We start from the raw sequence: 25,964 nt of genomic DNA, 5'->3' as shown, positions 1-25,964 counted from the left end.
GGCACAGATTAACTCCCTGCATCAGTACAGTATGGGGTCAGCCAGCTAGAGAGCAACTTTGAAGCAAGAACCTGGGATTTCTGATGGATGCTGAGTATAAGACAGCAAAGAAGGCAAATAGCCTCCAGGGCTGCACTAGAAAACATACTATCATCAGGTCAAGGGAGGAGATCCTTGCCCTCTCGTTCACAGTGGGAGAATGAGACTTATCTGCAATCTTGTGTCCAGCTCTGGGCTCCCCTAAGAACAGAGACATGGGCACACTGGATCTAGCAAAGGACCACAAATATGATTAAGGGCCTGGATCATTTGATAGAGTAAGAAAAGAATACTGACAATGTTCACCCTGGAGAAGAGAAGGCTTACAGGGGATCTTAATGTTGTCTCTAAGTAGCCAAAGAGAGAAAATAATGAAAGGGAAGTCATAATCTTTTTGCTGATGTCCAGTGGCAGAAAAAAAGGTAATGGGCACAAAATAAAATGCTAAAAATTTTATGTAAAGGTGAGAAAAAAAGGTAAGAAAAAAAAAAAAAGAAGACCTCACCAAAACTCAAAACACAGCAAAAACAAAAGCACAGCATGAGCCCCATTGCTTGATGAGCACAAAAAAATGTTTTGGACTCTAATTAGGGTATAGGAAATAAAATTATTTAAGATAATCATTCAAAGAAGGATTGGCACTAAAAAGAAGAAAACAGTGAACAAACCTAGGGGTAGAGAACAGAGAAAGGGTATAAAAAGGAGTATCTAGAATCTCTAGAAGTCATCTTTAGATCCTCATACAATAGGTATAGTGATCCTACAGTTTCAGCATCAAATTTGGACTATTATGTTTTGACCATTTATGGACCTCAACTTGTCAAAAACATTTGATCAACATTGACTTAAAGTGATAAAATCAAAGAATCCTTAAGGTTGGAAAAGACCTCTAAGATCATCAAGTCTACTTCAGATGGCACTGTAATTGGCATAGTCTAGACTATGGTATAAACAGGTAGCAATAACTCAGCACTTGAAGAATACATGAAAAAATCCTCCCCAAGAATATACTATTTTACAGCAAGCAGCTTATAACACGTTTCTTTCACAAACCTTATGCAAATGATAAAAAAGATTTTGCTTAAGTTATAAAAGAGTTATGATTGCATCAAGATACCTATACTGCCTGCCAGCTCCATATGAGCTTCTATAGCATTTCTACAAGGGCCAAACCTCAATAACCAACCTAAATAACATCCTTTGGAACCTGATATGTGCTTTGCCTACATCTACACTATGTGGCTTACAATAATTTACCATGTATCCAGCTCAGCTGAGATGACTGAACTCCAACCTTCTATTAATAACACACTAAAATGATATTTCCTAGCTATGGGTTCCCAAGGAGTTGTTCCATCAAAGAACATCATGTGAAATAGTTGAGGAGGTTGCTGGAAAAATAACAAAATAACTAAGCATTTCTGAGGTTGGATGTGGTTTGTGTCATAGACCATCTCACTTGCCTCTTTATATTCAGGAAAAGGAGTGTGAGATTTCCTCTGGGATCATTCATTATATGTTTCAAGTCTTGGATTCCTAGCACAAAAAAGGAGTAAAGAAGAGGGCTAGGATGGCAAACTGCCAGTGCCATTGCAGTGAAAGAGTCCATGGCCATCTGGCCTTAATTTTTGATGTCTCAAAGTATTTCAATTTATAAAAAACCTGTATGACATAATTCCACCAGCAATAGAAATCTACACGATATTTCATGGAGACTAGGACATGTTCTTACCTGAGCTTTTGAGAACTGAACATGTACTCCCTTACCTGGTTGAGGTACCGGGGATGGGACGTCCTGTATCCACCAGAACACACCAGCAGTAGCCTGTGGAAGGATGGCACTGCACTGGTTTGTAGAGGCCGCCCTGAGCACACTCTGGAATGAACACATTGTCCTTCTGGGGCTGCTTTGCTTCCTCCAGGGCTGACTGAAGTTCTTGGTCACATGATGATGCTTTTGGATGGAAAAGAAAAAGTACTGAAGAAGATAGATGTAAAGAGACTACTCAATTTATCAAACAGATTTTATACCTTTCTTTGATTGCATATAAGGGTTTTCTTTGTGAAGGCTTGCTACAGCTCAAATGCCAGCTACATTGGTTTAGGCTATATATTGTTTAAAACTTTAGTTTCCTTTTCATGCAACTGCTTCATTTTATAGTCTTAGTAGTATTCTGAACACCCCCTTTCCTATACTTGATGTAATCTATGGATAAGCATATACTTTGTGACCTTAAAAAAATCCTCATCCTTATCCACAGTCCCTAATGAACGGATCCTTTTCAGAGGCAAGAGTAAAAATCCAACTGCTTAGGATTCCTTAAATGAATTATTCTTCTAGATATTCATTTGGATGTTTATATTCTGTTCATTCTCTCCAGTTCTGAAACAACCTCTTAACACAGTGAGAAATCTTCCACATTCTTTTCTGGTGATTCTGGTGTTGGCAATGTATCATTTGCTCTGGAAAGCAAAGACCCACGAGAAGAACACATATTTTATGTCATGGAATCAGTATGTCTGAAATCTTTCAGAATGTGTGAAAAACTTACATATCTATACATTCTCAGCCTTTACATGAAACTGTGAGTCAAGGGGGAAAGAGAAGAAACCACAGGGCCTGAAAAGGCCTGTCAGTTTACACCAATCAGTAAAATAACACCTCTGCTGAGGATTTTTGGTCACTAATAAACCGGTACATGTGAAACTTCAGAGACAGTAAATAAGAAAGACTATACATTCAAGCTATTCTTTTTCCAGGGACTTTAAAATCACCTATCATGTGAAATTTAGATTGTTAAAAATACATTTATGAATAACTCCCACACTATCCATTAGAAAAAAATAATTAAATATTTGAAAAGGAAGAATATTAAGCACTCTACAGATGTTCAAATTACTAAAAGGATAATTTCAAGCCAGTAAAATTTCAATCAGTAACAGATTCTCTTCAGTTAAAGAACAGTAATTTTAATGTTATAATAAAAAAAAAAAGTGGGTAATATTTGCTCTTCTTTCAAACCAGTTAAAGGATTTACTTTTTGACTTTTAATAGTTCAGGGCACAAAGAACAAGTTGAATCCTGACTGAATATTCTAGCACATTTTAACAAATTTCAGGTCTAGGGTAATCTTGTTTTCTTTTATACACAGAGTTCAGAAAATGCTTTGCAAACTGTAGGCACCAATAGAAATTCACAGAATAATACTGCTCCTTGACAGGCTTTTTGCATATGTAAATGTCCAAAATCAGTAAGACTTCTGTGGCAGGGGAAAAGGTGCTAGGAAGCTAAACACCTTCATACTTTAAATGGCACACGATTCCATCTATACAATGGCCTGTTTACAAAACTGTGCTTTTTTCCAATCCATGTAAAAGGCTTTACAAAAGAGAATATCACTTTCTAGCTTGATTACACAAGGCACAGATGGAGGTCTTTAGCTGATTTTTTTTCCTCTTTTGTTTCATATAGTGTTTGAACAGGGTATCAAGCTAAGTTGATGATTTTGCATGCTTTTGTCTTGGTCTACCCACTGACATAAACAGAGATTGAGTACCTCTCAAATTTCCAGTATTTATATAATAAAGTGTACTTCGAGAATCACTGTAGTAAGGACAGAAACACTCTTTTAAAAAGGCGGAATTATTTGTAGGAATTTGTAGGAATTATTTGCATATTGAAACCTTCGCAGAAATAACTATAGCTTGACAAAGTAGAAATCTGTCACCAACATCCTCCTAGAAATCTGTCACCAACATCCTCCTAGAGCAGCCAAAATAAATGTTCCCATCAGTGAATCTGGATTATGATGAATATCAAATAACAAGCTGTAACAACTTTAGAAAACACCTCACTTAGCTTTGTTGTTCACTTTTTATGTTTTGTATACGATCAGGCAAAAAAGAGCACATGGGGTGAAGCGGCTGCCATGAGAGAGAGGAAATAATTACTTTTTAAACTCCACTAAATGAATGTCTTTTTCATACTGATAAACCTTGGGACCATGCCATTAGTTACTGTGACCTTCTCTTGGTTTATGTCCTTGTAACTATCAACATAATGTGGCAGATGTGCAGGTATTCTTATCTCCCCAGAACCCAGCCTTGTATGAAAAATACATTTGTATGCTCCCAGCGTTGTTTAGAAAATACACTGGTGTATAAAGACCACATAGTCAGGTCATCCAGATAAACAAAATGTATCTGAACAGAGTGGGTGTGATGGAAAATTCCCAGTGCAGAAGCAGATATGAACTTTTTCAGCTGTGGACATAAGCTGTGCTCTCTAATTTCTGTGAATCTCTAGCTTCTACTGATTGAAACAACCCGTGAAGGACTGCACTGCTGACTCATGGGCCAGTGCAGTCACCTCTGTTAAGGTGATTTAGGTGTCAGTGTTAGACTTAGATAACTGGTCTTTACTGGTTGAATTGCTGAGGCAAGATTTTCTACAAGCTGTTGCTCAAGCCAGAAATTTTTATCTTTTGCACTAGGTCATGTTTCTTCTGGTCAGGAAATGTCAGGTTTTAAATCTCAGAGGCACAGGAAAGCAGAATTTTGGGGAAGATGTCACAAGAGGGCTGAAAACATGGCTTATAGCTTTAGGAGGGACAGTCAGAGGACTGCTTGAACTTAACATCAGAAGTGAGACTGGAAACTGAGCAGACTGAGCAGTAATCAAATGAAGGTTTAAAGATAAAGGACTTTCCCCTTCTTGAAACTTTTAATTTCTTATCTTTCCCTTACAGATAGGAAATGTTAACAAGCAGAGGAACACTTATCACTGGGCTTAAATTAGTTTTCAGATAAAATCTAGATTATTTCTAACAAATTAGGAAAAAAAAAAGAATATGATAAACACTACATCTGTCAGTTCTCTATAAGCCAAATGACTGAGTCTTATTACAAATCTGCTGAACAGAGTTTATTAAATTCATTCAACAAAAGTGCACAATAACTTACATCATTTTTCTTCCTTATACAATGGCTCATGAACTTCAGGTCAGCTATCAGGCCATCTGCCCAAGAGACTAATTTCTGAAGTCTAATGTCTTGTACACTTTTGATGCAACCATTTGTGTTACCATTACTACTTCCCTGTTTGTTTTCCCCACTAGAACATTGATCCTACCTAAAGGAAAACTGGTCTAAAGTGCTTATCTATAATCCTGCCTGCCAGAACCAGAACATTAATCCTTTGTGTGATTTCCTGTCTGAAGGAGCCATTCATCCACTTTCAGACTTTTCTTTCAATTATTAACAACAGGAGTAGTGGAAAGATGCAACTGTAGCCCTGTGATGCTAAGAGCTCTTATCACAAGAGCTACCATACTGCTGAAAATAATTGCCTTTGTAATGTCAGAAGAGTCATGGTCAACAAATGTTCATTTCTCAAGAGAACCAGTGATAAATGTCATTAGCTTAGAAAATCTCTGACAGTTTGTCCAAACAATCTGACAACAACTATGAACTGGAACCATAACAGATGGATGCCAGAAGTTCATAAAGTGAACAGTATGGAAAAGGATCTATGCCACAATAAAAGTAGAATGAATACCTTACTCATTAAAATGCATCAAACTTTCTCTGGAATGTGTTACTACGATAACATTCCTTCTGGGAACAGAAAAGCACTGACACTCCAGTTCCTTCTTTTTAAGGAATGTGCTTACACTGTTGTTATTTTACTTAATTCCTTCAATTTTACCTTGCTAGAAAAAAAGAGATAATGTGCAAGCATCTTAGTAAAAAACAGAAACATGGCTAAAAATATATAAACACGGCTAAAAAATTCTTTTCTGCATAGTCTATTATGTTAGCCAGTTCTGTAGATTAGCTGGGATAATTTATTTCAAGGTTAATAAACCTTTCTGCATTTCCTACCCAAACTACATTTTAATTTAGGCTTATAAGCATTACTGATTCAAAGCAGACATTTCAATCATATAAGGAAATACACTTTTTTGTCCCGTTTTACATCAAGACTCTTTGTGCCATCTACCCAATGGCCATTTCTGAATGACAAAGTAAAATTCTTACTCATGACAAAGAGCAAGTTAAAAAAATGCTTTAGATGTGATGTATGTTCCACTTCCTATGTCACAGTGCTATTCCATTTCTTCCCTTTTCATTTTAAAGATTAGTTGCTCAATAAATTTTTCATGTTCTGGTTTAAGATGCCTTTACAGTCCATTACAAACAACCATGCCGCATCTTCTGTCAATAGGAAACACACTTCAGCTGTCGACAAACTTGGAGAGAAGTTTCATGTTTTGTATAAAATCTTTGGTTAATTTTTTTGCCAGTCCTCCCTAAGAAAACACTCTGGATTTCAATAAATCAAGCTAATTTACAAGAATTTTTTTTAAGAAAACTTCATTTAATTAAGAAAATTAAAATTAATTCAGTTCATTTTTAAGAAAAATACCTCAATAGCAATAGGATGTAACACTGTAAATCCTTATTTATTAAAGACTCCATTTACTCATCTGTGAGGGCTACCTAAAATGTTAATTAATGTTTACTAGGGAATGTCCTAGAGGAGAATAGCAGTGATTTTTCTGGAAAAGTCATCCTGAACAATCTATTTAACTGTGCATTTTTCTGTTGCACATCTAAAACACCAAGTGCTGTATTATGTATGTCAGGATAATCATCTTGTCAGCCTTGTAACAGGCTCCTTATTTCAGAAATTCAAGCAGTTTTTCTGCTGTATGTTATCACAACTTCTCCCAGTGTGTGGAATTTCATGCTTACAAATAATTTGAGTTGGGTTTTTTTGCATAAATGTAAATACCTGTACTTATGTCTAAATTTCAGTGTGGTCTGCAGGAACAAGTTGTCAAATCTGCAGAAAATTACAGAGGCATCTGTATGGTACTTTAACATTTCCTGCCACTATACAAACATTTCCTTCCAACTTCCTTAACCCCACAATGTGTATATAACAAACAGAATCCACTCCAAGAAATTCTGTTTTCAGTTGGTTCCTTCTGCCTCCTTTTCTCATTATCATAATGGGCTATGAAAAGGCAATTTAGACAGCCTAGTTTTCAGGGTAAATGGATCTTTTATTAGGGCTGGAAGCTGGGTGTCCCATACAGAAAGCAGGTAACAAGAAACCTGTGAACAAAAATACCTCCAAAAGTGATAAGCAAGTTCTAGAGGAGTACAGTGTAACATTACAGGCAGTTAATATTGCAGTTCTACCTTGTTTCTGGGAGGATATACAGACAGGATATAATCACATAATCATGCCTAAATTGTATGACAATTTCTGCTAATCAGAGTGTTATTCAAATCAACTGTCTGTCCTAGCTAAGTCTAATTTAAGTACACTTCTGATTTACAGAAGTTTTGTCCTAGTTTATTTCAATACATCATGATTAGGATGCATAAATACTCATCCTATTGATACCCATGAAACCCATGAAACCCTCCAGGAAATTTCACATCTCATGAGAATAAGAATTTGTTCCATTTGCTTAGGATGAACCCTCTTGAACCAGTGAAGTTGATACACCCCAAGGAAACTGATCACAATATGTTTTTATATTTTTTAACTAGATTTCACAGTATTCAAGTTTCATGGAATGGAATTGCACTTACATTACACCAAATTGTATTTCCACATATGACCAAAATTTTCACATTAGAAAGGAAAGTGGGAAGTGGGATAATTTCTATTCAAGCTATGCATTTCCTGCAGAGGAGTTGAAGTTGACTGAATGGCAAAATGGTCTACTACATCAGTGGCTCCATCAATCCAACTCCAGAAAACACACCCCTTCAAGGTAAACTAACAGGTTCTTTACCTGTGGCTGACCAATTTTATCACCCAGAATCCATCAATTCTGTTCCTGCTATAAGCACAGCCAATACAAATGACAAAAATTCCCCAAATTATTTCATTTTAGTAATGGAGAGATGTAATTCCATGGCTTTCTATTTTTTCAGGGTTTCCAGCTTTTGTCCAGACATTCTCTAGCATGACAGATTCCTTCTCTGAAGAGGTAGATGAAGTGGTATTATGCACTTTGAATGCCACCTTCTTACCCTTTGTGTAAAGTAAGCTGTTTCCTTGTCCCTCATGGCCAGAGAATGGGCATCTCACACCAATCTTTTTTAAGATTGCTTTTATTCAAACTAGGATACCTATTCTTACAAGAATTTATCTGCCTGCCACCTCTTGACACTTTCAAATAACCTTGATTCTAACCGAAATCAAGTGCAGCTAAATGCTACAATGCAAGAATTAATTTGCTCATGCTGCTAGTTTCTTATAAAGGCTGTTCATTAACCTGGATCAAACAAAAAATATTTATCTGGGCCACACTTCCCCCAATAAGAATCCATGGGAAAAATACCTACTAAACTCAATGGGCAGTACATGAGGTCTCAGCTGAATATATTCATATGCAAGTATGTTTTCAGTTCAGCCTAACATTTGTCCATGGACCAAGTACAGATTGTAAGGAATAGGTAACATTAATAAACACTCAACCTTAGACCCAACATCCAGATGGCAACCAAAACCTAGGACTAAATTACAGCATTCATACTCATCTGGTGCCACATGTTTTGATTTACATTACGTTCAGATGCACATTCAGCACGAGGGTTCTCAAACCCTGGAGGAAGCTGGCAACAATCCTACCCATATTCTTTCTCATTTGTGAAAAAACTTGTGGGAACCAAATATTGCAGGCCCCTTGTGCGCATTTTCAGAGAGCGCTCAGTGTACAGCTGATCACAATTTTGCACTTTTGGAGCTTGGGCCAATGATTGTGGCTCAAAAAGCAAAAAGCTCATTGCTTCAACACAGCCCTAATGATTAATTTATTTACTTTAGTCCATTGAACAAAGAAGGATAAATCACAGACAGATGCTCTCATTTATCTATGTGGTTTCATATGCAAAGACACTGCAATACACAAGGAAAATCCTCTGAAAATGCACTGAGCCCATTGAAAAGATATTCAAAATACAGAGACCACTAGCCCCCATTTAGCTTTACCTGAAAAGAGTACAGTCATAATCAATATCATCTACTGGGATACACCAACTCAACTTTTACCCTGGGTCCAAGTCAAGTAGCCCTATATCAAATCAAGTTTTCTGAAATACACAAATTCTGTTCTACCAACTGGCAAAAGCTGGGGGGCCATAAGACAGAGGTCTGAAATGTAATGGGATGACTTGCTCTTTAACCAAAATCCAAACCCACTTTTCTGCTGGGATTTTTTTTTTTTAAGTTTCTGCTTTAGGGAAGTTTTTGCACATACCTCTGCAATTCTCTATTTTCTTAAGATTTGAAATCCTGTAACCACAGTTACTGAGAAAGACTGTAACCACAGTCACTGCAAAGAACTGTTTTGCCTCAAAATGCTATTTTAGCATTCTATTTGGTTGTTCCTTTGCTTTCTTGTTTATTTATTTTAGTCCAACTTTTTGGTTAAACAGATGAGAAACATTATGCAAGTATTCAAATATATCCTCTCACAGAATTATAACTAATTTAAATTAAACAGCTATTCATTTGCAATCCTCTTTCTCTTCACTGCCATTGAACAGATTAAGGAATCAAACTAGCTACCTCTTTGAAACCAAATTTAATTCTCTGTTTTGCCATTCCTACTCAGATTGAACAAAACTGTAGTGTGAGATCTGTCCCAACTTGAAAACTCACACAGAAATTAGTCTTCATTTATAAACATGACACAACCAGATTCTAAACATTTAAATATTAGCATTTACTTCTTCAGTAGATAAATAAGGAAGAAACATCAAGTGAGTATACATTAGATTATAGATTGGAGTTACTTCAAAGATGTATTTTGCATTAGAGCCAAATTTTTGTATTGAATTTCCCAGGTCAATTATTTTATTGTACCATCCATAAAATGTGAGAGTGCAGTAAACCAAAAGCAGCATATTTTTGTTAAATCTTTAACAGCAGTGTGTGAAAGTGATAGCAAGCCTTTGCAAAGTGCCAGGCATAATCCAAGGACTGTTTGCACCCTACCCTCCTCAATGGATCTTTAAAAAGTACCTTTACACAAATCAAAAATCATTTAAAGCTAAATGGTCAATGTCATGGTATCAGGCTTCACAATGAGAGTGGAAAATATGGTCTTCTGAAGAGATGAGATCCCTCATCCTGCTTTTGCTCAATTAATGGGAAGAGCATGGATTATCATCTCCAGGTGTTCTTGCTAGGCTTTATTAACTTGACTTCCTAAAATGAGAGAGGATAATGTGCAAATGACTGCCCCATTCTGCAAGGATACATCTGAAAGCAGTTATTTGCCAAATGGGATGAAATCTGGTTTTCCTACATAAGAGGAAATACTGGTACCTATTATTCTTACGTATGGCTGCCTCATCCTGCCTTAGCAGAGCAGCCACACTGTGTTCAAACTGCAAAACCAACCAAACAAAAAAGCCACCACCCAAAATTACAGTAAATGAAAATCACTGACTTTTCCCAAACAGAGTGGCTGGCCTGGCCAGCTTGCTATGGCAATCTGAAGGCTCATTCATTAAACAAAATTGCACAAAGCTATCATTCTTGCTTTATGAGTATATTGACCAGCTAATGTGAGTCTCCTGCCAGTGGAAAAATCTCTCATTTTTCAAGAAAGATCTGACGTGAAAATAAAGCTGGTTCACTTTTTCCATAGAGCTGTGAAAATTAAACTCTTTGCCAGGTAAGCTGAGGATACATATTTGTTTGAATAGCTGTACTAAAAATTAAAAAACAAAATAGGCAAACAGGGGCGCCTAAATTAATACTTTGGCACTTAAATAACCCAGCCATCTTACACGAATGTTTATCCATCTAGCATTTCCCCTCCATGAAACAGAAGTTGTTTCTCTTCCCCATTTGGAAAACTGAGTGCGTGGATATGACTTTGGATACTTGACCTTAGGCACTCAAGTAATTTTCCTTTCAGAGGTGTACAGTGGCATCTCTGGCTGCAGTCTGTGTCATGTTCCTGCCCCTGGTTCACACTGCTAATGCTGTTGGCACCATGCAATGTTTTCCAGCCTTATTGCTTAACTCCTGCCTGCTGTCTGGAGGTGACTGCACTCCACCAACATTCAATTTTCTAAGTATCAACTAATTTCCACCTTACAGACAGAACCCTCACTACTGCTGCAGAAGCCAGCAGGAGCCAGGAGGATTTCTGTCTGTTTTATGGGAATGTGACCTGAGATGCATAGTTAAAAAAAAAGTGCAGATATGTTAAAAAAAATAAGAGAATGTTATTTTGAATTTTGGTAGCTCTCCTTTACATGTGTCAAAGTATCTTCCAAAATGGTCAGTACTGTCTGCACCTTTAATTGATTCATAGCAGACTGGATAGGCATTAGAGAACGATAAGAATTTGGCCCTCAGGCACTGAGCAGGAATACAGACATTAAATGGGCTGCTGAAACAGAAATGCTCCATTTTTTCGTCAGTATTTCAGGCAGTTACTCCAACAGCCATAATACAAAAGTTTATGCTACCATTGCCATTACCTCTCAAATAAGTACCCTTAAAGCCTACTTGGCTTAAACAATCTCAAAATTAAAAAAATGTAGTAATACTGAGAACATAATTACACCCTTAAAAGCTAACCTATGACAGATGAATCAAAAACTTTTTATACTGTTTTTTCTTCTTCATCTCATCAAAGAAAAGGCAAGAAGCAGGTGGAAAATGAGCATTCATATTATTGCTTGTCTCTAATTACAAGGACTGTGTTGTGCAATGAAAAATCTTTTAACAGAGAAGCAAAGAACTTCTCTAAGGTGGTATCATCTGTTGATGATACTGCTCCCAGAACTCTTGCCCTCAGTATGAGATTCAACAACATGAACATGAAGCCTGGTCAAAAGGTAACTGAACTGCTTTAACCCTGTTTAAAGCCAAAAGCTCATCTCAGATTAAAGGCTGTACAGGTCTTTGCCCCACAGCACACTATATCCAAGGCACATTATTTATATAGCACGTAGGATGTCAGTATTCATAACAGGAGAACTCCAGGATTCAGAAAGAAGACTGTTTACTGATTTTGGCAAAGTTTTGTGTGCAACAAAGAGGATGAGCCAAAGAAGAGTAAAAGCCAGTAAGAATATTCTAATACTAGTTCTTTCAACTCCAATAACTTTTAATACAGTTTTATATTGCTCTTTCTTTTTTTTTTTTTTTGTCATATGGCCATGGTTAAACAGCTCAGCCTGTGCTTTGGTTTCAAGAGCAAAGAAAAATCTTCAGCTTGGCTTTACCTTCAAACTTCAGAAAAAACCAAGGTCAATCTGAATTAAAAATAAAAATTCCAATTCCACCCCACTTTCATCTCTGTTTTCAAAAATAAATAGTTTTCTAAAGAGTAGATAATGCTAAATATGATGTGAGAGTGAAACATCACTATACTTTTGAAGAATGGGAGACCTACAATCATATGGAAAAATTCCAGGCCAAAATTTCTGCTCCTATGAACTGGAACCATTCCATTGCATACAGTAGGGATCAGCAGCAGAAAATTTAGTCCCAAGAATATTCAGAACAATTTTAAAGGTTTCTTAGATAATGCATAGTAGCAAAGACCTTTGAACTAGTAAAATGAGAGTTTTAAAGAGTCTAGGATCCTTAATCTTTTACAATCCATGATCACTTTATGTCATCAGAAGATCATTATTTTAAGTGTTTAACATGCCACACAAACGACCTGGATAAATAGTAGAGGCCTTGCAAAAATACTTTCCAGCAATCTACTGTGTGTGAGAGTAAAGAGCAGGTTTCCCAAAGTGTTATTTTTCAAGGTGTTTGCTTGGCATTTCCAGCCTTTTCAGACCTGTTCCTATCTCGTCTTCCCACAGACATGTACAACTACCTGTCATGGTTTTGACACTGGCACAATGCCAGTACCCCCATGAAGATACATTCTCCCTGGTAGCTGCTGTGAGATGTGACCAGGAATAAGCAAAGCAGGCTCCTACTTAGGAAAGAAAAGAAACAGAACTTTATTAACTACTCTACAACTACAAATAAAAAGGAACACACACACACAGGGAAAATGAAAACCTCACAAATGCATTTCCTCCTCCCCCCATCAAATTTCCAACACAATACATTTGTTCCTCAAATCACCAACTCTCGGTCCAGCACCACCTTTTAGACAATCAATCCTCAGTTCATCAAGAGGAGAGGAGTCCTTCTTGTACCATGGGCTTCCCCTGGAAACACAGTCGAAGCCTCGTGTGTTTCTGTGTCACTCGTGGCACCTGCCTGGAGTACATCTGCCATTGTGACTTCTTCCTTTTCATGTCCAGTGCTCTCACCACTGAACACGGACCAGAGCTGCTTCTAGGGTTGTCTTTTAAGGATGCTCTGTCCCGATCCAAAAAGGCACAGTCTCTCCTTTGGGACACCTGTCCCCACAATCTCTCCTTTGGGACACCTGTCCCCCCATATTTTTCACCCCCTGGGGCCGAGGGGCATCAACACTGAACCCTCTTGGTTCTGAGGCCCTTGCCTCCCCCTAGAATGCAGTCTCTGTATCACAAGGAACATGGTTCTGTCCATCTCTCTTTTGGGACACCTGTCCCCACAATTTCTCCTTTGGGACACCTGTCCCCCCCATATTTTTTCACCCCCTGGGGCCGAGGGGCATCAACACTGAACCCTCTTGGTTCTGAGGCCATTGCCTCCCCCTAGAATGCAGTCTCTGTATCACAAGGAACATGGGTCTGTCCATGGCTATACAAAAAGAGTCCAGCAAAAGCTACTCCATCATCTCTTCCCACTAGGATTCTTCTCTATTCTTCTACTATCTCTCGCTCGCCCAGACCTCTCTCACACTGGCCCATTTCCTTCCTCATCTTCCACTCTATCTTCCAGGAGAGGTCAATGATCTGTAAAGTTCTCATTCTCTAAAAAGGGGTTAAAAGCTCTTACAAGCGGCCGGCTGAACCGCCCCTCTTCTCCGTCCCAGCCGTGCTGCCGGCACAGGCCCATGTTTATCAAGCTTCAAGGTTACAGTCCCAGGCAGCGGCTCTCTTTGTCTCTCCCTCTGTATCTCTCAGGGGGGGCTGCCCGATGGCTCCTGGTGTCTCTCTCTCTTTCTCTCTCTCTCTCTGTGTCTCTCAGGGGGGGCTGCCCGATGGCTCCCGGTCTCTCTCTCTCTCTTCCACCCTTCCACCCCCGAGCTCAGGCCTACCTCTCCCGGCCACATGGCTTTTCCCCTCCCCCTGCCCAGCCAGCAGCTGGGCCGGGGCAGAGACCCGAACTCTTTCCCGCCGGAAACCCAAGAGGACCCTCCCAGGGGAGAGCTCTGCTTTTAACCCCGTGTTCTCAGAGGCGTGTCCATGTCCCAATGGCCAGGTTAAATGCCAATATTAAAGTCTGAATATCCATTGGCCCAAAACACAGCATCCCAAAAAACACATTTCCTGTCAAACCACCACACTACCTCAAGCCATATTTATTTTGAAGCTCTCTACAACTAAGGAAGAAATCTGAAGGACTGGTTTTGGCAGTACTGTTTGAATAAAACAGATTATAAATATTTAACTTTTACAATGAGCATCACAGGAAAGCGCAATGTTGGCATTCAGTCACCTAATAAGGAAAAGTTTTTATTATTGCTTACGTTTAGACAGTTCTGTTATTGTTTCTACATATAATGCATTGTATGCTTTGTGTTCTTTTTAATTAGGGAAAATTAAACATTGTTTAATGTCTTGACAATAATGCAAAAGGAAGCTCACTGCATGATGCTCCCAGGAGGTTGTGAAGCTATTGCAATCAGAGCTGTTGCTAATTAAATCTGCCTATTGTTACAAAGCATTTGGGCCAAACCAATCAACCACTGTCATAATTAATGTAGTTCACAAGGGTCTTTAGCAGTACTTGTTTTCATTAATCATGAGGAACAAACACAGGCTAAAGAAGAGTGGAAAAGCCTGTGTATTTACAAACCTGCTTGCCTGGAGTCTCATTTGGAAACAACTACAGTACAGTCCCATGGCAAGTATCCTTGAACACTAGTAATTTTGCCTCATACATATATGCACATTTTCATGAAGGTAACATGCAGGAGAAGACACAGGCTCTCCCTTGCATCAAAGGGGCAAGCCTATTCTCTTTGGCTTGTGTTCTACATACATATTTTACAATGACACAATGACAGGTATAGTTTGCAGAATGAAGGGGAGGAATCTTTAAAGTTATCAATCAGTTGGAAGGAAAAAGATGTAAATCCAATGTCATGATTTACATGACTGGGACACTGAGATCAACAAGCAAAACAAAAGGCATGAAAAATTGAATAAAAGGGTCCCTTTTCATTTAGAGAAATACCACTATTTCAATTGGTCAATATAACAACTTTTCCTTCACTTCCACCTGCCGTACTGCATAAGCCTGTAAAGTGCCATATTGTATTCTATAGTCCTGTACTAGATGCTGTCTCAACCATCTCTCTGATGAAACCTTTCTTCTGCTTGCATTGATGTGTCCAGACTGCGACAGCCCTGCCCAAAGCAGAGCCAGGATTAGAGCCCTGGAGTTCCTGGCTAGCTGCCCTGAATGTAAGCAATGAAACCACACTGCTTCCCTCCATTAGCTGACATCAGATGTTTTCCCATACAATACTTTGTAGGCTGCTTAAGTCTCCACAATGATATCCTGAGGAAGTGATATTGGCACAAAATACAGTCCAAGACTCTGAGCACTAGTCAGTCAGACCAACAGCATTGACATTATGACACTTGTATTGAGTTTTATTTGAAAATCTCAAATGAACTTCCACAAAACAACTCACAGCTTTGGCTATGGTGATGCATTGCTACTTAGGAAGCATTCCAACTTAGGATGAATTCTTATTTAGGAAGCATTATTACTTAGAAGGGTACTAAATTAATGCTGAAAATATATTTCACTAGCTTTAGCATCAAACATGTAGTTGCTCCTACATTTTGGTATCCTTCAGTATCGTACAGTATGGATAGCACCGCTGGACAAGGTATCTCTGAAACAGACTCTGACATCCTACACAGATAGGTAATGACACCTTTCCAAGTTTACTCAATCTAGGAATCAGGCTCTCCTCCCTATTATTTGCAGTCACTGCTTAACTGGGTGCTTCTAAGAACTCTCAGCTTGGTTTTGGGGTCACTATATTTTCAGAATACAGCCTGCAAACTCAGCAGGATCAACAGCCTTTATTTCTTGGTTATTCTCCTCATAAAGCCTCCAGTTTATGCCTCTGGCTGTCTTAGTTAAAAGGAGAAGATGAAAGAGTAGAGAGATGATAAATCAGTGTTACAAGAAATGTTAACCAGCATTTGAGATTGCACAATGATATCTAGTGAAAAATTGAGAAACAGGCAGTGAAGATCAGCTACTGACAGGAGAGAAAGAAGACTGCAAAGAAAGGATTGGAAACATAATGGGAACTCTCTGTATGCAACCAACTTTGAGGATGAATAACAGAGACTATATTGCAAAAAGATAACATTGCAAAAAGCTCCAATAAAATTAGGTATGAAATAAAAGATAAATTAAGCTTAAATATAGTATTCTGATTAACAAACTTTCCTGATCATATAGGGGAAGACCTGAAGCGAGGCATTTTCTCTCTAGCTTTGCTGTCGACAGGGGGTGCTCTATATAGAAGCCACACAGGCTCACTTTGACAAGAGTATTGGAAAACTAAGTGCACCACGACATCCTTAGCATCATGGTTAGTTATGTGACATATTCTCTGATATGTGAATGTATTCCTGAATATTCAATTTTTCTGAATATAAATATGATTCAGTGTGCAAAACACATCATCTAGTGACAATTGAGTTGTACATAATGATAATAAAGAGAAAATACTTTATTCAGCCTTTCAGCTGGCAATACCATTGAAGTGGAGGAGCCCATGTGCTGACAGCATATTCATTAAAGTCAAGGGGAATTCCACCTATGTAACAGCAGCAGGATTGGGGTGGACTGTACTACTGTCACTGATTCAGAAGACTGATATACTACATACTAGCCACTTTAAGAAATCAATGTGCACTGTGTTTCCAAGAGAAGCCATAACATCATAATCAGTCCTGTACCATTAACATAGCCATAAAGAGAAAAACTTATAAAAATTTAAATAAACCCTCCAGGCCTGATTCCCCTCTCTCCTCATAAGTCTTCCAGTGGTATTAGCCTCATAACTGCAGCAGAGTCACTCCTATTCACACTGCTCCAAGTAAAATGAGGCTTCATGACTGCTGAAACTAAATCATTGCCTCATACAGTAATTTTCTATTATTATATTGGACTGTTTAGCTAAAGGGATGAACTACAGGATGTGTGACTACATTACAAGTCACTGTTCTGTACTAAAGATGTTGGTAGGGAAATGAAAAGAAGTGACCTTTCAAACCGCTGACATTTATACTAATATTTTTGGTTTTGCTGCTCCTCTGTTGTGTCAATTCATAGGAACTTAAAATCATATCCTAAAAATGATCTCAGATTGCTTTTAAAATATGACTAGAAACTTCAAGAACAATGAAACTGTAAGTCCCTTGAACTAAGAGACAACCAAACAGGAGAGCAATGAGATTAGCAATTTTCTCATTATCTTCTGGCAGTCTGAGGTTATGACTTTAGCTACATCATGGGAGTTTTAGGAAAATCAGAAAGGAAACAAGATCAGAAGTTACGTAAATTTCTCCTCCCCAAACCAGTTAGGCAAGTAAACAGATTTTGAGTTTTGAGCCAAAAACATTCAGTTATTTAAAGATATTTTTAACTGAATTTTTGTCTTGAAGATGCACTTCTTTAGATGAAAATATATATATTTAAAAAACAAGTTCTCTATTTAGTCATGTGTTTTCCACAGAAGACTGCATTTTCAACCAGTTTGGCACATTAAGCTTTGCCCTCTCTTTTCTCTTGTTTTGACCAAGAGAATTTGAGATCTGCAATTTAATTTGCAGCCTTAATTGTATTGAAACATAGTTTTATTTGTGGATGAGTGCAGATACTTAGCCTTCTGCTTTTAAACTAAAACAGGTATTAAAAATTGCTTAATGAAAAGCAGTGGTCTGTCTCTTCAACCACTGCTTCTTCTCCAGTAACACAGAAGTCTAGTGCATTGTGGAAACAATACTTAACATTATTCCTAGGCAGTTATTCCTACACATTGCAGACTGCAGGGAAAACAGTGCCTAGCATTTATCTGGAGCAGCCTGATTTGAGAGGTGACAGACCACGATGTACAGAGTGCAGTAAAATGTAAAGCAAGCCAGTTGTAAGACAATAGTTGGGGTATAGATGAGAAGATCTCAAAGTGGGTTTATGTACCTTAGTAACATTATTTGCCTACAAGAACTTCCCTTGCTCTGATGACCCTTGGTGTGGCTTTGCCTGGAAAGGAGGCTCTACATTGGAAACTGTGACTAACAAAATAATCCAGTACACTGCATTCAGGACAGGGTAGGGTAAAGGGTCCATGGATGACAGCATTAACCTTGGACCTTAACAGTCCATAAAAGCAGACACTGCTGTAAAGAGTCAGACTAATGCAACAGCTTCATTGCAGACAGGTGGCCAGTGCACAGATTTGGGGGTGAATTCCACTCATCATATAGAAGTCACTGTACGAGCTGAATTTCTCTTGCTTTTCTACCAAATGGAGAATGCTAAAATTACTGATGAAGCTTCAAAAAGTTCCTGCATCATGTGGCAATTTGTTACAGAATTAAGGAAAAAGCCAAGAATGTTTTTGAAAAAAATTAAGCAATGCATGAACTGTAACACAAGCTGTCAGTCTCTTCAACAATTTCGTTCAGAGATACATGGCTTGGCAAATAAGAAATGTGGAATTCATATGTGATAAATCATCCAATTAAAAATCCCTCCAAATTTAAGCCACCATGACTAGCCATAATCTGATCTACCAGGGAACATTACATGGTCCTCCCACAGTCTCTATTTCCATTAACAACAGTAAGAACTTTTTTGTGCAGACCAAGCAGTAGAATTCCACAGTCCATATAACTGGTTTTTGCTTCTTTTTCAAACAAAGTTTATTCCATTATTGGAAGGGTAGATAGCTGGTTATTTGACTTATCCTGATAGAAGAAAAAACTGCATCTCTGCATAGAACATGGACATTTTCTCCTATCAGGTGTCTGGATGATGATGGAACGCCTGGCAGCTCTTACTGTTTACCCTGTTGGAAGACCTATCTTCTACATACCACCCAGCAACCATAGTACATCCAGAGCCAGAACCAGACGATCTTGACTGAAAGTTTTATCTATTTCCCAGAAAGATTATGTCATTAGATATGATCCAGTCTAATATGTTTCTGTGCATTAACATGATTTACATGATTTGTTTTCATCTGCCACTAAAATACAGATCATTAACCTGACATTCCTCTTAGTATTTATGAACCTTATTGATGTTTTTATGATTATGCAATCTGATGTCTGGCAAACCATAGAAAGCTGTGGGTAGGTGGAGGAGTACATGTCTGAAAACTAAAGGAGAACTTCAAGCAGGACTGTATTGTCATTTACTTGCTGTAGCAAGTAATGTGATATAATTAAAAATGGTCAGGAAAGATTACTATCTTTTGGCATCAAATTTTAACACATGCAGTAAAATACAAATTATCAGCCTTGCATAAAACAGATTTTTTTTTCCCTCCCCACAGTGGGGGTCCAGTAAAGCCCTGAAACATCCTGAGGATAAAGAACATCAACTGGATGTAAAACAGAACTCTTTTTCTAATGGCTTAGGATGGGAGGGTCTTCCCCTGTAGTGGGAGGAAAAAGCTGGAAATGGCAGTGCTTGATCTTTTTTAAGGTTTTGAACTAATATGTAAAATTAAAATGAAGATAAATTAAAATCCTTGTGAAAAGGATTGTAAAAGATAGGACAGTTCTATAACAAGCATGATCCAGCAGCCTATGAATTAAGAATGAATCATAATATACAAGCAGTGTGGGGAGGTCTGGAAAGTTTAATCTTCTTGGACGACTCTGAAAGAACTGAAAGAAAACAGCAATTTTCCTTTACCAATTTAGGTCAGGCAAGGCAAAGCAGAGCAAGGAAAAGAAAGAGGACCAGAGTATGAAGAGTGATTTTGTTCACTGGTGAAGAACATGAAGAGGTTGAATAGTACTGCTCCCTCTTTTGTAACAGGTAAATCAAGACTAGAGTATCATTAAAAATTGCTGCTGAAAGTAATAAAAAGTTCTCTATTAGGAACTAAGTCAACCATTCACTGATTGGCCGGAGTGATGTGAACATTCATTAGTTTTTGAGCTGTGAGTTTTTCAGCTGCCAGAGGGCATCTTGCAAGCAATATTTGGCAAGAATTCTACTCTAAAACTATTGTGGTCCTTGACAGAAAAACAACAGCAAATGTAGGAGAAGTAAAGAGAGCTGCCTCCTACACTTTAAAATACAACAGTAGTGCATATAACAAGTTGTGACAGTGCCTAATGGATCTCCCTCCCCAGCAGGTCCTTAACAATGCTAGGTTTAGAGTAAAATACAAATCAGAAATTATAGTTCACTCAGAATAATTAAGTTCCATCTTGAACTCTAAAGGGAACATTTAGTGAACCAGCTACAAGAGTCAACTCTAAGAATCTGAGAAGGCCATAAGATTGTGTTTTGGAAGCTTCCAATCTTCATCTGAGAATTTCTTACTAAAATTCCATGCAATGCCCTTCTCTGCCATGCACCACTTTGCTGAGAGAACAGGCTGAACAAAAAATGTTCTAACAGATCATGTCTTTCAGCACCCACAGACTTTACAACGCCCAAAAGGCAGATCTATGGCTAACAAAAAATATTTGGACTTGCTCTAGATGTCATGAAATAATGCTAGTGTCTTTCCTTGTGTAGGGAACTGACCTGCAGATAAGCCCAAGGTAGAAAGTTCATAGTAAAAATGTCTGGACTTGAACTTGTCTAAAATTCAGCAGAGACAGATTGCCATTTGTTGCGGACTGAGTTCCCATTGACAGAGCCCTTGTGTTGATTCGATAGCCCGTTGGGGTGTTTGAAGACATTTAAAATCAATACTCATGCCTTCTATTCTACTTTCCTTTCAGGGTTTGAATTGAGGTTTTTAGGGATTAAGCCAATTCCATTTCCAATACTCTGGATTATCAAACCTCCATGTCAGAACATTACAGATCTCCTACAAGCTTTTGTAACTTTTAGCCCATGAACACGTCAGATACTCTAGGCAGGACATGGATATACTTCAACAATTTATTACCACGCTTTTGACTTCTCCAGCTACAGCTAATGACTGCATTTACAACACAAGTATTTACAACACAAGCAATTACCGTGGTTGAGTGTGGCTCATACCTCACTAATTGTTGGAAAGAAACACTGTCTTTAGGGCTGAAATGAGCTAGTAACAGTCAAAAAGCTCCAGTTTTTCTGTGTAATTCAGTGGTTTTCAATTAATGGACCACTTCTACTCAGGCTCTTTCCCTATGCAAGTCTACTTTGTGTATTTGAAGTCCATTTCTGAGTGTCCAGTATAGGCATAATATATTAAGAGCAAGCAGGCATCATCCTCACCTGCTCCTCCTTTAATGCCAAATACAAACAAATTTGAGAATGGAGGATTAACCAAGGTTCTGCAGGACAACAAACGACTTCCTAGGAACCCCTGCTGAAAAAGACAGGCAACAAGCTTTTAAAATATTTTCTTCCCCTCTTGCCTATGTTCTTTCCTCACTTTTTTATTATATCCATTTTGATTTCCTTCTGTTATAACTGGTTTCATATCTCAAATTTCCACATTTTGAAATAAGCCTAATTCAAAATACTTTTAGAAAACTTCTAACTATTTTGTAATAAATATGTAAGTGGAAACATTCAACTGGATCTTAATTTTTCCTTGCTCGTTCACACAATTTCAGCTGCAGGTAATTTATCTTCAGTGAACACTAAAAGCAACATCTGGAAAATGCAACAATTAATAAGAATAAATAAAAAGTCACTGAGCTGTTACACAGTTTTCTGTCTCTAGGTTATTAATTTTCCTTTGCTTAGAAAGGAATGGCTCTTAGAATTGATGTAATTGGGCAGACACATGAAATCTTGTATTTATTTCCTTTGAAATGAAATGGTTTCTTGGGGGGGGGGGTCTTTATGCAAGTTTTTTTTAACTTTAGGACTGACTTTTTTCAGGATAGGTAAAACAGTAAGAAGTTGGTCAGGTTGAGTTTGGAATAAACATGAGCATTGGAATATGGAACAAGTTTTGTCTTTGTCCTTTCAGGAGGTGATGCTCAGGGAATGAGCAATGCACCAGGATACTAATACTGGAACAATTGCTTCTGAGAAATAAAACAAGAAAGCTAATGAGACAGAAACCTCACTGACAACCAACATAGTTTCCATGTGAGAAAAACTCTAATGTAGAAATGCTTTGAAGCTGTCAGATGACATGGCAATAAAAACTACATTCACCTCTTAGAATGTTACTCTGTCATATTAATCAGTCTTACTGGCACACTTTGCCAACAGATTCAGACTATACAGACAGATAAATGCAAGCAGCTATTTTGTATAGATACAGACACATAATTATCACTTTAGATTTCACTATTTTAGTCTATTAAGAAGGTATTCTCAGCAGACATCATACCAACTGTTTTCATTTGCATTTGCACCAAGTCTATAATACATTGCTGTATGTGCTCATCTGTGTTTTCCCAGATGTTGTTTTGAGAATGAAACTCCTGGATCGAACTCTTTGGGACTAATTGATAAAATCTTGCAACAGATTTTTTAAGTCCTGAAAATGATAGTCTGTAGCGAAAAGGGAGCAATAAAGCACCACTCCATTGTGTCAGAAAATTAAATAAAAAGCTATGTGTCCCTTTCATGTGTGCACAGGTGAAGTAAAAAATTATGATGATGATTCTACACTACCAGAATATCCAGATTAAGGGGATTGAAATCTGGGTACTCTTGAAATCACTAAAACCATAGTTTGAGGAGACAATTATGTGATTGTGATGTAATTGTGATTTAGAATTCTTCATTCTGGAGGAAAAAAGTCATAATCACATAAACCTGACCCTGCATCAGAAGCCTTAATGGCAGATCAGGATTTTCTCTGGGTCAGCCCTTTTTTATGATGGATTAAGTATGGCTTGTCCACTAGCACCTGCTTAAAGCATATAAGCATAAAGATGACAGAAATCACAGAGCTGGCACAAACACTGCATCACTTGTCTGTGTGGTTCAGATGAAATGTGAACAAATGGGTCAACAAAAAAAGGCAACAATTTCTTCCTCGGTTCTGTTTTGGTCATACTGGCCATACTGGATTATCAACATAACAAACACCAGTTTTAGAACCCCTTTACAATGCTAATTAAATACACAATCAACAAATGTATGATCAATGAACATATAAATCATTAGCGCTACGATACTATTACATCTCTACAGAAACAGATGAAAGTATTATAATAAGAGAACTGAATAGTAAATAGGTGAAACTGTGTTGTATTTTAGCCACCAGAACAATATTCAAACTTTTTTTATCTTGAATTACACTATCACCAGGATTTCTAAGGTCTTTAAGTACCTATATAAGTATATTACAGGTTACAGATGACTTTTTCTTTCCTATATTTGCAAAATTAATGAAATTTTACATTAAGTATGGTTTATTCTGTGGTGTTTTCTACACTTACATATTTATTACAAAATACAGATTCTACTGAGAAATTACTGAGTACTTTAAGAATCTTTTTGAACATTAAAAATGTTATCACTTAAACTCACCCTATTTATTTCTCAGGAAAGTGCTCCCACAACAGACTATTTGAAAATAATGGCTCTCAAATTCAAGCTAACAAAATGAATTTGAATTTCACTGGGCATTGTGAAAAGAATTAAACTACACTTTCTTTGTCTATACTTAAACAGAAGAAATGGTGTACAACCTCTGAAAAACATCACACTGTGTTGCCAAGGATCCCACAGGGATATAAACTGCTGATAGAGCAGATTTAGCAAGGAGAATCTAAGAGATTTACAGTCCACCCTGAGCTGTCCTTAGGGAAGTGGATTTTCCCAGTTAGGTGATGGGAAAGTATTTGCACTGTCTTCTCCACTCATTTAGTGCTCGCATTTCCAACTGATACCAGTGTGGGACTAAGTTCACCTAAAGCACAGATACCTTAATATCAGCTACAGATCTAAACTAGTTACCATGCCTAAATTCCTAGCAGGAATTTAGACCCTGAGTTCACAGACACACAGCAGTGTAGGCTGTGTCTTAATCAGAATCCATGTAGTCCCTTGTTCAATGTTTTCTGTTTATTTTCTATAGCTGTTGGTAAAATTCCTACTTCTGTCAATCTGATGTGGCAAATCCGCAATGTTTTCTGTGAAATGGAGGAAGAAATGAGGACTGTGGGGGTAGTCACAAAATATTTACAAAGGCACTGTGACATATGTATAAAGTATCTCAGCAAAACCTATTTTAGCAATGAGATGAATACTCTAGTCTAAGTATGGAAAGAAAAAGTATTTTGGAAATCATCTTAAATGTACCAAAACATCTATTGAGATGTTTCTACTCAAAACAGCCACTCTAAACAGAGCTATTGTAACATAATCCAGTGTTGATGGCATTTTTTCCAGGAGTAAAATTTTGTTTTCAAAAACTAATAAGTTAAATACCACTCCACAAATGCCTTAAGTGAAGGCAAAGGCCTATTTCTCTGAGCCAACAAAAAGAACACACACTAGAAGGCATTATAGAACATGGATATATAATCTACTAATTTCATGCCTTGCATCTGTGAGTCTTGCAAATGCCATTACTCTGTGCTAAATTAATTTAGGCTCATTCAGTCAAATGAATGCACTGGAGACCTAATATAAACCAGAATTTCCTGAGCCATTATTTTTTATCTTCCAAAACCTAAAATAGGTTATGCTGATTTTACTGACTAATTGTAACTGGCAGGTCATTTGCAGAATAGTAAAAGCAAACCACTTCATGGTTAAAACAAATTTAATGTATTAATTAAAACAAGTTTAATGTACTAATTTGTGACCTTAACTCACAAAGCCTTTCTCCTAAGGAGATTGATTTCTCAGCTCAAGACAAGTTTGTAGATGACAGGTTGATCATGATACATTAGAACATATATTCAAGTAAAAACTAGCAAGAAGAAAGCAGTATAGACTAAAATAGTAAGTCGGTAAATAGGATATAAGTATCTTGCCTGAAATTTTAATTTTGTCTTTTTTTAGTTATGTTCTATAGGCAAGGCTAGATGATAGTGTTATTTGCACCTCAAGAATTTCTTAGACAGCACTAGGATTACTATAGAAAAAAAAAGGAAATTAAGCCCATTATGAATAAATTTGGCTTTGTGTTTTGTTTTATAAACACAGTTCCTATGCAGAGATAAATTTTCCTCATTTTCCTCAGACAAATACTTTTCAATAAGCTTTCTGATGTTTATATGATCAAGTCCGAATCAGAGTTTACTAAGCTAACTGAGTGAAGAAGACATCTATAGTTATCCTTTATATTGAAGCCTGGAAGTGGGAAGATGGCAAGTTTACAATCTACTGGATGCAGTGGCAAGTTCTTTCCTGCTCAGTACACAAAACAGTCCAGAGTTGATTCTCTGTAGATGTTCCCAAAAGCCTTGGTGCCACTCTGAGAGGTAATAAGGGGAAAATCCTTCTCTCTTTTTTTTTTAAAGACCTTAAAAACCTGCCTACAACAATCAGTGAGGTCACTGTTTTTAGCACCTGGATTCACCTTGATTGATTATGTCAATCTGGAACATCAGATATAGCTACAAATTACAGAGAGGTTTGCTTCACAGTACCTCCTGAAGTAATTCTGCTAGCC

At 37.6% G+C, this 25,964-nt stretch overlaps 1 protein-coding gene across 4 annotated transcripts in view; it reads right to left on the bottom strand.

The window, feature by feature from the left end:
• The window catches only part of SMOC2 (SPARC related modular calcium binding 2), a 139,520-nt gene that overhangs the window by 40,961 nt on the left and 72,595 nt on the right, over positions 1 to 25,964 (bottom strand). For all 4 annotated transcript variants that reach the window (XM_036381108.2, XM_036381110.2, XM_036381112.2 and 1 more), the window contains exon 8: positions 1,807 to 1,993. In XM_036381108.2, coding sequence (XP_036237001.1) covers positions 1,807 to 1,993 — 187 coding nt within the window. The remainder of the gene's footprint in view (positions 1 to 1,806; positions 1,994 to 25,964) is intronic.

Source organism: Molothrus ater, chromosome 3 (genome assembly GCF_012460135.2).
Source record: "Molothrus ater isolate BHLD 08-10-18 breed brown headed cowbird chromosome 3, BPBGC_Mater_1.1, whole genome shotgun sequence".
Classification (NCBI taxonomy): Eukaryota; Metazoa; Chordata; class Aves; order Passeriformes; family Icteridae; genus Molothrus; species Molothrus ater.
The sequence above is the reverse complement of the archived record's forward strand: the minus strand, read 5'-3'. Positions and strand labels throughout refer to the sequence as shown.